The 13,400-nt window shown below is 38.1% G+C and overlaps 1 protein-coding gene across 1 annotated transcript in view; it reads left to right on the top strand.

Annotated features, from left to right (window-relative positions):
- hmcn2 (hemicentin 2) overlaps positions 1-10,898 on the top strand; it is a 65,497-nt gene extending 54,599 nt beyond the window's left edge. The window contains exons 66-81 of the mRNA XM_057832151.1: positions 1,036-1,117; positions 1,363-1,533; positions 1,764-1,916; positions 2,057-2,194; positions 2,381-2,502; positions 2,582-2,822; positions 4,184-4,243; positions 4,344-4,463; positions 4,582-4,716; positions 4,875-4,994; positions 5,106-5,231; positions 6,399-6,527; positions 6,622-6,915; positions 8,772-8,891; positions 8,972-9,098; positions 9,173-10,898. Coding sequence (XP_057688134.1) covers positions 1,036-1,117; positions 1,363-1,533; positions 1,764-1,916; positions 2,057-2,194; positions 2,381-2,502; positions 2,582-2,822; positions 4,184-4,243; positions 4,344-4,463; positions 4,582-4,716; positions 4,875-4,994; positions 5,106-5,231; positions 6,399-6,527; positions 6,622-6,915; positions 8,772-8,891; positions 8,972-9,098; positions 9,173-9,551 — 2,517 coding nt within the window. The 3' untranslated portion in view covers positions 9,552-10,898. The remainder of the gene's footprint in view (positions 1-1,035; positions 1,118-1,362; positions 1,534-1,763; positions 1,917-2,056; positions 2,195-2,380; positions 2,503-2,581; positions 2,823-4,183; positions 4,244-4,343; positions 4,464-4,581; positions 4,717-4,874; positions 4,995-5,105; positions 5,232-6,398; positions 6,528-6,621; positions 6,916-8,771; positions 8,892-8,971; positions 9,099-9,172) is intronic.
- Positions 10,899-13,400: the final 2,502 nt, after the last annotated feature.

Raw genomic sequence — 13,400 nt, 5'->3', positions numbered from 1 at the left:
ACTCCCTACCCCCTGATCTTCGGAGTATATCTACCCTTTCACTTTTCAAATCTAGACTCAAAACACACCTGTTCACTCTTTCTTACCCACCATGACCCCTAGCTCTGTTATATCTTTACTTCTCTTTATTATGCTTTTAATCTTTTATCTTTTTACCGTATTTTTCGGACTATAAGTCGCAGTTTTTTTTCATAGTTTGGCTGGGGGTGCGACTTATACTCTGGAGCGACTTATGTGCGAAATTATTAGCACATTATCATATCATTTCACATGTTATTTTGGTGTTTTGGAGTGACACTGATGGTTTGGTAAACCTGTTAGCATGTTCTTTATGCTGTAGTTATCTGAATAACTCTTAATAGCTATGTTACGTTAACATACTGCCCACGTTCGCATTTCGTTGTTCATGCATCATGTAACATTATCATACTGTATACTTATTCAGCATGTTGTTCTCTATTGTATTTTTAATTTTAAATTGCCTTTCAAGATGACATACCTGTTCTATGTGTTGGATTTTGTCAAGTAAATTTCCCCCCCAAACCCAAAAATGCGACTTATACTCCGGTGTGACTTATATGATTATTTTTCCTCTTCATTGCTCATTTTTGGGCTGGTGCGACTTATACTCAGCTGCGACTTATAGTCCGAAAAATTCAGTGGTATCTTTTTTTTTTTTTTTTCATTTAATGATTGTGTTGATCAGACTGTGATTCCATCTCTCTTGTAAAGCGTCTTTGTGTGGCTTGAAAAGCGCTCTAAAAATAAAATGTATTATTATTAGTAGTAGTAGTATTTCATATTACCTTTTTTATTCTTATATTGATTTTATTTCATACTTGTACCTTGAAAAAAACAGCTGTTAGTGCAGAATTTCCTCTACAGTTAGGTAATGCTTTATTGACTGAATACATTGGTGAATACTGAATATTATGGGGTCCTGATTATTTCTTCTCTAGTAGTTGTGTGTTTTTACAAGCTTGTTCCAGTGCAAAGTTTTATCGAACAATACCTATCTTTCATTTTACCCGACAGGCAGCAGATGAAGGCCAATATGAGTGTGTGGCTGAGAGTGAAGCTGGATCAGCTGAACGCACCATTACTCTCAAGGTTCAGAGTAAGTTTTGAGCTTTGTTTTTACTCAAACAGTGTTTTATGAAGGGGCAGCACTTGGACCTGTCAGACATTAGCTTTCCTGTCAAAATAAATAACTCCTTTCTTCAACCATAACATACTTTGTTGCCAAAACAGTTCTTTTCTGTTCCTTGATCATTTAAATACCTTTCTTTGGTGAAGTTCTTGTGTTTTTGTGTTATTTTGTTAATATCTGCTAATTGTCAAAATAATTTAATCTCATCTCAGTTAATGGAGGCTACTCCAACTGGCAGGAATGGGGTCCTTGTAGTAGCATATGTGGTCAAGGCGTTCAAGAGCGCATTCGGCTTTGCAACAACCCAGAACCTTCTAATGGAGGACATTCATGTAATGGGCCAAGTATCGACTCCAGGAAATGTCAAGCAGGCCTTTGTCCAGGTATTACTAAAATACTGTATTCGTCTATTTTAATGTACCCAAGCATCATGATTGACAGTTAACGCATCGGTTGTATGTTCACTGATGGAGATGGGATTTTATCACCAAGCCACTAAATTATGGTGGATACATTGCTACATTGTTTAGGTTCCACTTATCTTTCTCATTATCCAAGCACAGCTGCATAGTACTTTGTAGGGTGCATAACTGCATTTTTTTGCTTATGAAAGGTGAAGCCCCTCGTAAGACCAGAGGCAGCCTGATAGGCATGGTCAATGAGAGGGAGTTTGGGGTGTCCTTCCTGGAGGCCAACATCACGGATAATGAAGAGGAAGGCTGCAGCACTTTGCAGGCCCGTCTAGACAACATTCCGCCAAGTGTGGGTTAGTAGATGCACTAAATACACATTGGCACCAGAAGTCATTTTTTATTTACCCTAATTTTTGTACCATGGTCCTCCATTTTTAGTTTAATGTAAATATTACTTCTGCAGCTATCGAGTTTATCCACTGTCATGTCGTAGGTCCCCTGCTGCGGGTGCTGGTGTCTGTTTTTGCACCAGTCTACTGGACTACTGTGCTCCAGAGTGGGCCCACAAGGAACGGCTACTCTTTTACACGCGGCCACTTCAGGCAGGAGTCTCAGTTGGAATTTGACACAGGTTTGTCCAAGATTTTATAGATCCATCAACCGACATTGTCCTCAGTTCACAATACAACCAGAAGATGGAGTCATTGACTTCTGTTGACTTTCAGCAGTGTCTCTGAAGACTTAGTTTAAAAATGGATGCGTTAACATGTCATCATATCATTTCTGATTTTTAAAAAAAAAAAAACTTTTTAATCAGGGGAGGTCCTTCGTCTCACTCATGTGGCCAGAGGAGTGGATTCTGGGGGAGTTTTACTGCTTGACATTGTAATCAATGGATTTGTACCTCCTTCGTTGACAACATCACATTTGAGCCTCCAGGTTGGTCCAGATCTCCCCTTGAGTCCTCAAGTTTTCAGCAATTTCCCCAATTTCTGAGATTTAATTTTGTGTTATGTAGGAGTTTGATGAATCTTACGTGCAAACGGGTCAAGGGCAGATGTACTCATGGTCATCACAGACCCATCAGAGGGGAGGAAACCCTCTGGTATTACGCTGCAATCACACCATTATTTATGAGGGTGAGGAGAACCGCCAAGGCCCTCTGCTTCAGATGGTGAAAGTTTCTGGAATGAGTAGCGTCTACAATATGGTTACCCTTACGCTGGACTTCCACTTCACTGCCGACCTTCTCATACCAGGTCAGAGGAATTATTTTGGGAGAAACGGGGAAAAAAATAAAAATATATATAAATATTTACAAACACTGCTGGCCAAAAGTATTGGAATCCCTTCAATTCTGTCAGATAATGCTCAATTTTTCCCAGAAAAGGATTGCAGTTACAAATGCTTTGGTAGTAATATTGTCATTTATTTTGCTTGCATGAAAAAAACTATAAAAATTAGAATGGGGGAAAAAATGAAATCATTATCATTTTACGCTAAACTCCAAAAATGGGCCGGCCAAAAGTATTGGCACCCTTTGATAAATCATGTGATGCTTCTCTAATTTGTGTAATTGACATCAACTGTTACTTACCTGTGGCACATAACAGGTGATGGCAATACCTAAATCACACTTGCAGCCAGTTAAAATGGATTAAAGTTGACTCAACCTCTGTCCTGTCTCCTTGTGTGTACCACATTGAGCATGGAAAAAAGAAAGAAGACCAAAGAACTTTCTGAAGACTTGAGAAGCAAAATTGTGTGGAAGCATGGGCAATCTCAATGCTACAAGTCCATCTCCAAAGACCTGAATGTTCCTGTGTCTAAAACGAGGCCTTCAAAGAAAAGAACACGGTCCACACAGTCAAACATGGCAGAGGTTCCCTGATGTTTTGGGGTTGCTTTGCTTCCTCTGGCACGGGACTGCTTGACCGTGTGCATGGCATTATGAAGTCTGAAGACTACCAACGAATTTTGCAGCATAATGTAGGGCCCATTGTGAGAAATCTGGGTCTCCTTCAGAGGTCATGGGTCTTCCAGCAGGACAATGACCCAAAACACACTTCAAAAAGCACTAGAAAATGGTTTGACAGAAAGCACTGGAGACTTCTAAAGTGGCCAGCAATGAGTCCAGACCTGAATCCCATAGAACACCTGTAGAGAGATCTAAAATTGGCAGTTTGGAGAAGGCACCCTTCAAATCTCAGAGACCTGGAACAGTTGGCCAAAGAAGAATGGTCTAAAATTCTAGCAGAGCATTGTCAGAAACTCATTGATGGATACCGGAAGCGGTTGTTCACAGTTATTTCGTCTAAATATTAAGCTACCAAGTATTAGGCTGAGGGTGCCAATACTTTTGTCCGACCCATTTTTGGAATTTTGTGTAAAATGATAATGATTAAAACATATTTTTCATTCTATTTTGTGTTTTTTTTAATTGCAGGCAAAATAAATGAAGCTATTACTACCAAAGCATTTGTAATTCCAATCATTTTCTGGGAGAAATTGAGCATTATCTGACAGAATTGCAGGGGTGCCAATACTTTTGGCCAGCAGTGTATTCACTATACAATATATGCTATATATGCGTACATATATACTATATGGCTATTTGCAGATGGCCACGAAGAAACTTGCCCGAAAGGCTTTGTCCTCGACACAACCTCATACTGTGCTGGTAGGTGGCCTCTGCCTGCTTTATGGTTTGGCAATATTCAACTCAAACACATGTAATTGTGCCACTTTATTATTGTAATTCAATGTGTGGTTATGATTAGACGAAGACGAATGTGCCCTTCAGTCTCCCTGCTCTCACTCATGTAACAACATCATGGGAGGATTTTCCTGTGTCTGTCCTTCTGGTTTTACCATATCCACAGAGACCAACTCATGCCAAGGTGAAACAAGCACACATGGTTTTCTTTACTAAGTATTGACTGTGATGATAGGTGATATTTTATACATAATATAAAATGTAAAAGTCGCTACCCTTATCCATCAAATGGTACCCAACAGATATAGATGAGTGTACCCAGGGCTCACATATGTGCCACTACAACCAGCAGTGTGTCAACACTGTGGGCACGTACCGCTGCCAAGCCAAATGTGGAATAGGATTTAAGCCCAGCATCACAGGAAACAGCTGCGAAGGCAAGTCACCATTTATCCATGTTCACTTTTTCCAGCGAAAACCAGTGTTAGCTCAGGTAGCGTTCAGTAAGATTATGAAACATTGACTGTATTATAATTTAATAAACGTTAATTACACAGCCGGCTGGTGAATACAGATACCTAATTTTGTGCTCTAGATGTGGATGAGTGTCGTGAGTCTACCCTGTCACCGTGTCAGCATCATTGTCTCAACACTTTGGGATCCTACCGCTGTATCTGCCACCCTGGGTACCAGCTGTCAGGCGACCAATGTCTCGGTTAGTCATCTAAAAACAACATGATGAAGGCTTATCATTTTGAAGAACTGCCATTTGATTCAATGATATAGTAACAAACATTTTTTTTTTTTTTTTTTTACAAAAATACAGACATTGATGAGTGTTCGAGGAACGTTTGCCCAGCTCACCAACAGTGTCATAACACCGACGGCGGATACCAGTGTTTCGACAGCTGTCCTGCTGGCATGACAAAAGCAGACAACGGAGTGTGCGTAGGTAAGTATCTGTTCTTCCTCTCTTCTCTCATTTTTGAGATTTTCCATAGCAATTCCAAAATTCGACTGCAGACGTTAGATTACGTAATATAATCATTGAAAGTGCCAATAAATTTTTGAAACACTTATTTTCTTGAGTGGGTAAAGATGAGGATGAGCCTGTTGGCACTGCATTTTACATTGTGTAAGAGTCTGATTTCACAGGAAATCTGCTGCATTGCTTAGAGAGGTTTCTTCCATAAAGCCAGTAAGAGTTTTCTTAAATGCTATAATTTGTTGCACAGATTCCACTGGAAGATACTTACCAGGAGTGCAAACAAATTATAACGCATTTCAAACAGGTTGTACAGTTCAGCTCACCAGTTCACATTTAAAATCGTAAACACTGATCTAGCTTGATTTTGCATGGTGAAGCTTTGCATTACATGTGCAAATAGAGACATCATACCAGAATAAATTCACAACTCCATCTCATTTCTTGTTGATGTGTTTTTTATAGGGCTGTCAAACGATTAAAATTTTTAATCGAGTTAATTACAGCTTAAAAATTAATTAATAGTAATTAATCGCAATTCAAACCATCTATAAAATATGCCATATTTTTCTGTAAATAATTGTTGGAATGGAAAGATAAGACACAAGAGGGATATATACATTAAATATACTGTACATATGTACTGTATTTGTTTATTATAACAATAAATCAACAAGATGGCATTAACATTATTAACATTCTCTTAAAGCGATCCATGGATAGAAAGACTTGTAGTTCTTAAAAGATAAATGTTAGTACAAGTTATAGCAATTGTATATTATAACCCCTCTTAATGTTTTCGTTTTAATAAAATTTGTAAAATTTTCAATCAAACAATGAACTAGTAGCTCGCCATTGTTGATGTCAATAATTACACCATGCTCACGCATTGTGATACTCATAAAATCATTTGGACCCAAACGCCAGCAAAGGGCGCCAAACACCAAAAAACAAGTAACAAGCGGACATTACACTGCTGTCATTTTAATCTGTTTGAGCGGGGCATGTGCGTTAATTGTGTCAAATATTTTAACGTGATTAATTAAAAAATAATAATTACTGCCCGTTAACGCGATCATTTTGACAGCCCTAGTTTTTTAATACTCGTTGTCACTTTTCTTAATCATTTTTCAGATATTGATGAGTGTGCGGATGGAAGTCACATGTGCCGCTACTCTCAGATCTGTCAGAACACAGTCGGTGGATACAGCTGTATATGTCCCAGAGGATACCGATCTCAAGGAATTGGTCTGCCATGCCTAGGTAGGAAATCCCTACATTTCCTTACCTTCAAAAATTACATAATTTGTGTGTCATGCCTTTGCAGTACAGTAAGTCCTCTGTTCTATACTTTTAGATATTGATGAATGCCTACAGACACCAAACCCTTGCGTCTATCAGTGCCGCAATGTGCCTGGAAGCTTCAGGTGTCTGTGTCCACCTGGAACTGTGCTTCTTGGGGATGGACGCTCATGTGCAGGGCTGGAGAGAGGACATATCTTCAGTAATGGAACCAGAATCAGGGCGAGACTTCGGCCACAGCTGGTGTCATCCCTTGGCAGGCCAATTTTGTCCCGTCCTTATGGGGCATCTCGTATTACCAGGCAGAGTTGCCCTGTAGGATACACCAGCCAAGATGGCACTTGTGTTGGTAAGCATTCATAATCGGTGCGACAAATGTCTTTATATTGCAGTCCAAAGTAGGACTTGACTATACAGAACTGTACTAACTGGAGTTTGAATAGCATGGTCGCTTTTATGTGATTAATATTGAGTTCAGTTGAATTTATCAAGATGCCTTTTTCTACGTTTGCATTCAGCTTTTCATAGTCACGTTTTTGGCATCTTTTTAAAAATTTGCATTTGAACAGGTAATTTTTCATTCAAAATTTTTTCTTTGAAGCAATCCTTTTTGTGTTTGGGCCATATTATGGTAGGACATTTGTGTCGAAATCATTCAATCCCCAAAAAAAGCTTTGCGTCGTGGCCCTCCGGTGGGATCCCGGGTGTCGTGCCACTGGCCGGCAGCCGGCCTTCGATCCGGGGGTGGCCCCGTTGCTCTGGTGGGACCCCGATAGCCAACTGCCAGGACGGCGAGCGCACGATCTGGGTGAGGCTGGGGGCCACCGGCAGACGTGTGTGTGAGGTTTCCCGTGTTTAATCAAATTAAGCAGCAGGCTCTCGGATCATAGAGGCGCTGCCTAGCATCAAAGTCGTCCGCCTTAGTTGCGCTATTTTCAGCTTGGGCTTGAGCCGACGGCTGGGGCCGGCCCGATGAGTGGTGGCCATGATTCTGGCTTTATCAAGCTTTTAAGGCTTACTCCATTGGCGTTACCACTTGTCAATGAAACATGTCTGACCAATAGCGCGAAGTGCAAAATTTGTCTCAAAATGATTCACTTAAAAGAAAAGGTCGCTCAAAACTTTTTCCTCTTCAATCAAAAAGAAAGGTTCTAAACTAAACTAGTTCTAAACTTTCTGCACTTAAAAAAAAGTGACACTTCAATATAAAAATAAATAAATAAATAAAATACAATAAAAGAAAAATAATATTTTCAAGAAAAAAAATATTTTTAGGGGAGGGCAATTTTATTTTTGTAAATGAAGTTTTCCTTTGATTTACTTTTTTTTTTTTTTGGTTGAAGCAACTTTTTTTGTGATTGAATAATTTAGACACAAATGTCAAATACAAATTTTTGAGTCTTAAAAATTTTTTTCCATTCAAAAACTTTTTTTCTATGATTTGAAATTCTTTTTTTTGATTGAAGTGATTTTTCTTTTGATTTTTTTTTTTTGTTTTTTTTTTTTGAAGAAAACATATTTTTGATTGAATAATAAAGACACAAATGTCCTAGCCAAAATGTGTCCCAAGCACAAAACAACATTACTTCCATCAAAATCGTTGTTTCTAAAACAAAAAAGAAAAAAACAAAAAAAAAAACAAACAAAAAAAACAAAAACAACAACAACTTGACTTCAATCGAAAAAATAATTAAATCAAAGAAAAATAGTTTTAGTTTAGTATTTAAATGCATTTTTTTTTTAGTTTAAAATGTATTTTTGCATTAAAACACATTTTTTTTTTACTTAAGTGACTTTTTCTATTGAAAATATATAATTTAATTGAAGCCACTTTTTTTGATTGAAGTGACCTTTTTTGATTGAAAATATATATTTTTATTATACCCACTTTTTTTAATTGAATAATAAAGACGCAAATCTTGAAATGACTTTTTTATTTCATTGAAAATATATGTTTTGATTGAAGCCACTTTTTTTTTTAATTGACTAATAAAGACACAAATCTACCTCCATAGTATAACTGATGATTGGAAAGAGACGTCAAAATTACCTTATCAGTCAACTTCAAGCCTTAACCATTGAATAATGTAGAAGCTTTCTCACTGACTAACCAATTCAACCTTTATTATTAACTACACCAATACAGTTACAGAGATTACAAGAGAATTATAACCTACAGTATATACTGTATTGCTATTTGTGTAGATGTGGATGAATGTCTGCTCAGAAAGCCGTGCCAACACGAATGTCGAAACACTATCGGCAGTTTCCGGTGTCTATGTCCTTCTGGCTACCAGTTGCTACCCAATGGCAGGAACTGTAAAGGTACCAGAAAATCAAATTGTAATGATGTACACTTGATCTGTCACACAGTTACGACAAGTAAACTTTCTTACTCATTCTAGATACCGACGAGTGTTTAGAGCAAGGCATTAAATGTGGCTACAATCAAATGTGTTTTAACACTAGAGGAGGATACCAGTGCCTGGACACTCCCTGCCCTGCATCCTACCAGCGTGGAAGAAGCCCAGGGTAAATCCAATAAAAAATCAGGCATTGAAATCTTTGCTGTTTAACTGAGACCTTATCTCCTGATTCTTTAAAAGGACGTGCTACAAGCCATGCGGTCTAAACTGTGCCAAAGGAGGTTCTCCTCTGCTCCTGCAGTACAAACTACTCACTCTTCCCTCTGGCATACCAGCCGATCACAACGTAATACGACTATCCGCGTTCTCAGAGTCAGGCATCCTGCAAGAACGCACGTCTTTTACCATACTAGAGCAAGAATCCGACACAGGTCTGATGGACCAGGCATTTGACATCAGGGACGAATTCGGCCGGGGAGTCATCTATACACTAAGGCGTCTTGACGGACCAGAATTGGTGCGGCTCAAGGTGCAGACCTCCACCGAATCACAGCAAGGCCGTGCGACCTACCAGAGCATTTTCATCATTTACATCTCCATCTCGGCATTTCCCTACTGAGCATCTGCTGCTTCACATATGACTATGTCCTTAAAAGACCTCGAGATACTTTTGAAACCAAAGGCAATTTCTCTGAAACCTGATCGTCATGCGGAATTTGGGTTTTAAAGGAACTTCAACATACAACATATGATAAAGAGGACGCTGTCAATCAGAGAAGATTTGGAACACTATACATAACTGTGACAGGCAAATCCTGCCTTTAGTGTGAGTGAAAAACTAGAGAAGAGTAAACTTGTCCTTTCCTTCAAAATGGAAAGTACAATGAATGCAGTCATCATATGAGCAATAATATTTTCTATTGACCAGAAACTACCATAAACTTGGCTCTCTTGGTATTTAAGTGTGTCACTGTCTGGTTATACTGTTACTGGTTTAATTGGAGCTAATATATGAAAAGGAATAAATTTTTCGATCTTTCACAATAACCTTTCTAAATGTTCACCATTAATTCCATGAGGCTGCCTGGGCCAAAGTGACAAACCAGAAGAGTGAATGTTCCTTTTTTGTAGGCTTTTCATTTTTTGTTTTATGTAAATATGTTTAAAAGTGCCTTTGAATGTATCTTAGTGAAATTTATTGATGCTGTGATTCAACTGGTGCTTATGTGCTACACAGAATATTTTTTTTTTTACTGTTATTTTTCAAACGTATTGAGTTCTTTGGGATTATAGCATTATGCACCATGTTTATATCTAGGCATGAACAACATCATTTCCAATTCATGAAATTTTTTAAAAATACATTTTCACTGTAATGTCTGTTGAGTATTTGCTGGAAAATAGAAAATATATTTTGAAAACCCTCTGCTATGCCCGTAATTTTAATCGATATCAGGAAAAATGAGAGAAACAGCATTACTGTATGCAAATATTTTGGAGTTTCTCTGACTGGCAGCTGCAAATATTTGTTTTATATTTGATGCTTTAATGTAAAAGTGACCTTCCAATGACTGGCCCGTCTATAAGAACACACACTCGGTTAAACATCTGTTTCTAAGATGAAATTTCGCCTTTCCTCATCAGTAAAAAATGTTATTTGCTAAAGATGAAGTGTTGAGACAACCAGATGAGAATCAGCGGCTTATTAGGGCTCCCCCCAATAAAAGAAAAAGAGGTAGGAATGACGTCAAGTACATTTATGTTCCACAGCAGAACTATCATAACCAGGTCAACGACTGGTATCTGGAAAAGTAATAAGGAAGCAACTGTTCCCATCAAAACCTGGTCTCCAAGAACCTTTTATATGCACAGAAGCTTATTAGGGTAATACGGTACATATGTTGGAATGCTTGCATTGATTATACAGCAACAGTACAGCTCAGCGCCAATATATTTTGACAATGACGTGGTTTTTTGTTTGTGTTTTGTTAATTAAAAAAATATATTTTACTATTACAAGAATAACTAGCCCTACAAGCAGGACTGAACGGGCCCTTGCAGTTTGGCGCAACTCGGACGAACGCCGTGAAAAGTGGGGAAATACAGTGGAATTTTTTTTCCGCGTTTTTACGAAAAACGAGGGAATACAGCGAAAAAAAAAGTCACTATATTCCCCAGCTTTTCCGTGAAAAACAAAGGAATACAAATACAGCGAAGAAAAATCCACTGTATTCCCCTGCTTGCCCGTAAAAACCGGAGGAATACAGTGAAAAACATCTTCACTATATTCCCCCGCTTTTCTCGAAAAAACCACGAAAAACGAGGGAAAACAAAAAAAATCTTTACTTTATTCCCCCTTTTCCATGAAAGGGGGGGGAAATAATGACATTTTTTTTCACTGTATTCCTTAGTTTTTCATGGAAAAGCGGGGGAATATAGTAAAGATATTTTTCGCCGTATTCCTTCGGTTTTCATGGAAAATCGGGGGAATACATGGAAAAAAAATGCACTGTATTCCCTCATTTTTCGCATGAAAGTGGGGAATATATTGAAGATTTATTTTCGCTGTATTACCTTGTTTTTTGCGGAAAAGCAGGGGAATACATAAAAAAAAAAAATCGCTGTATTCCTTCATTTTTCGGTTTTTGCCAAAATGTGGGGGAATACATGGGGGAAAAATCGCTCTATTCCCTCGTTTATTGCGGAAAAGAGGGGTAGTATAGTGAAGATTTTTTTTGCTGTATTCCCTCGTCTCTTAAGGCTCCTCTGATGCAGATTTGAGGTCAATTGATTTCTTTTCCTTGGAGGAGGAGCCTGTCTTGTAAAAAGGCCGTTTCCTGTTCCCACTAGGAGACGCCAGGCCTAATGGATAAATATTTCAATGCAGTCATGTTCAGGCTGGGATTACCTTTTATACATGGCAGATATGAAAAAGACTGCACCTTGTATCAGGGAATTATTAGTCATTTACTGAATATGGCGTGTTGCGGACTTAGGCACTCCGCCCAGGTCAGGCCAGTGAATGAAAACTCACCATTTTGATAACTTATGATCTCATATGTCTCATGAACTACTCACCAATTTTAAAGAGGATCCAACTAACTCCCTAGGCGCCAAGGTCTCAAATGTGCACCCTGTAAATGGATAAAAATTTCACATTCGATCCAAAATACCCGATTTCCTGCTGAGTTTGGAATATGAGTGCATTAAACCTTTTGGAGCAGTTTTGCACAGTTTATCGACTCCCCAAATTTCATTGCTCTATGTTGAAAAAACCTAGTTGGAGAGGCCTTTTATAAAATTCAAGGGGGCGCCACTGAGCCATTTTGTTACACTTTTTCACAACGTTGCAAAATTATGTGCAAATTTTGGTGCATTTTCATGCATGTTAAGGCCTCCAAATTGGCCATTTTCATTTGCCATGAAAAAAAAAAAAATCCTTTACATTCCAATAGGGCTCTCACGCCAGTTGGTGCTCGGGCCCTAATAAGAGCTTGCCAAGAGTGTATTATGCGCTTTAGAACAGTACGTTCACTTTGCCGTTGCAGGATAGTCGACAGCTTTCCCATAAAAATTTATCGAGTTGTTTTTGGAAAAAGTTCATCATCCTTTTGCATCATACATCATCCGTACTAAAGCATTCCAATGAATGAACGGACATGCAAAACCTGGAGTTGTCGACTTTTTATATACACTGTAAAATAACAAAAAAAAATTACCCTATAGGGTGCAATCTGCAATGTAGGCGGAAAGAAGGAAGCACTCAAAGAAACACTTTTAAAAAAACAGATGGAAATCAGTCTGTGACTACAATCTGGAAGATTCAGTATGTCTGCTGTCCCCTCTTTAAAAGAGGCTGGATAAACATAATCAAAATATCTGTAAGGGTAGTATGACTGCACATTTTACGTCACTCTTTTCATGTGTTTTCCTTAGGTTGAGCAATACATATTATTCCACGAACTGTTATTGCTTTCAAATCTCAATTTCATTGGTGCAGGATGTGGGGTGCTGAGGGGTGCTGCAGCATCTCCTGGTGTTGGGGAGAAAAAAAAATATTTTGGTAGATTCTATTTTTGTCAAAAATAAATCAATAAACACTGAAACAATAGAGTATTTAACTTTGGGGATTAAATATATACGTTGAAAACCTTTTTTTTTTGTTTGTTTGTTTTTTTTGTTTGTTTGTTATTAACATCATCACCACCTGACACCTTGCTTGCTACCAGGTCACATTGGATAAGGCACTATAGGAACAGAAAAGTTAACCCTGTTGACAAAAATTAATGAGCAATTAATTTTTTATGCATTTATTTATTTATTTATTTTTACAAAATCAGCAAAATTTTCTAAAATTCAATTCGAGGTTGAAAATGAAGATGATTATGATAGTTTGTAATAGTTACCAGTAAGGAAATGTTAGCTGACGATTTAGACCATGGAGAACTTCAGATAGCTTGCCTTGTAG

Source organism: Corythoichthys intestinalis, chromosome 3, assembly GCF_030265065.1.
Source record: "Corythoichthys intestinalis isolate RoL2023-P3 chromosome 3, ASM3026506v1, whole genome shotgun sequence".
NCBI lineage: Eukaryota > Metazoa > Chordata > Actinopteri > Syngnathiformes > Syngnathidae > Corythoichthys > Corythoichthys intestinalis.
Note: the sequence above shows the minus strand (reverse complement) of the source record. Positions and strands in the feature narration are given on the sequence as shown.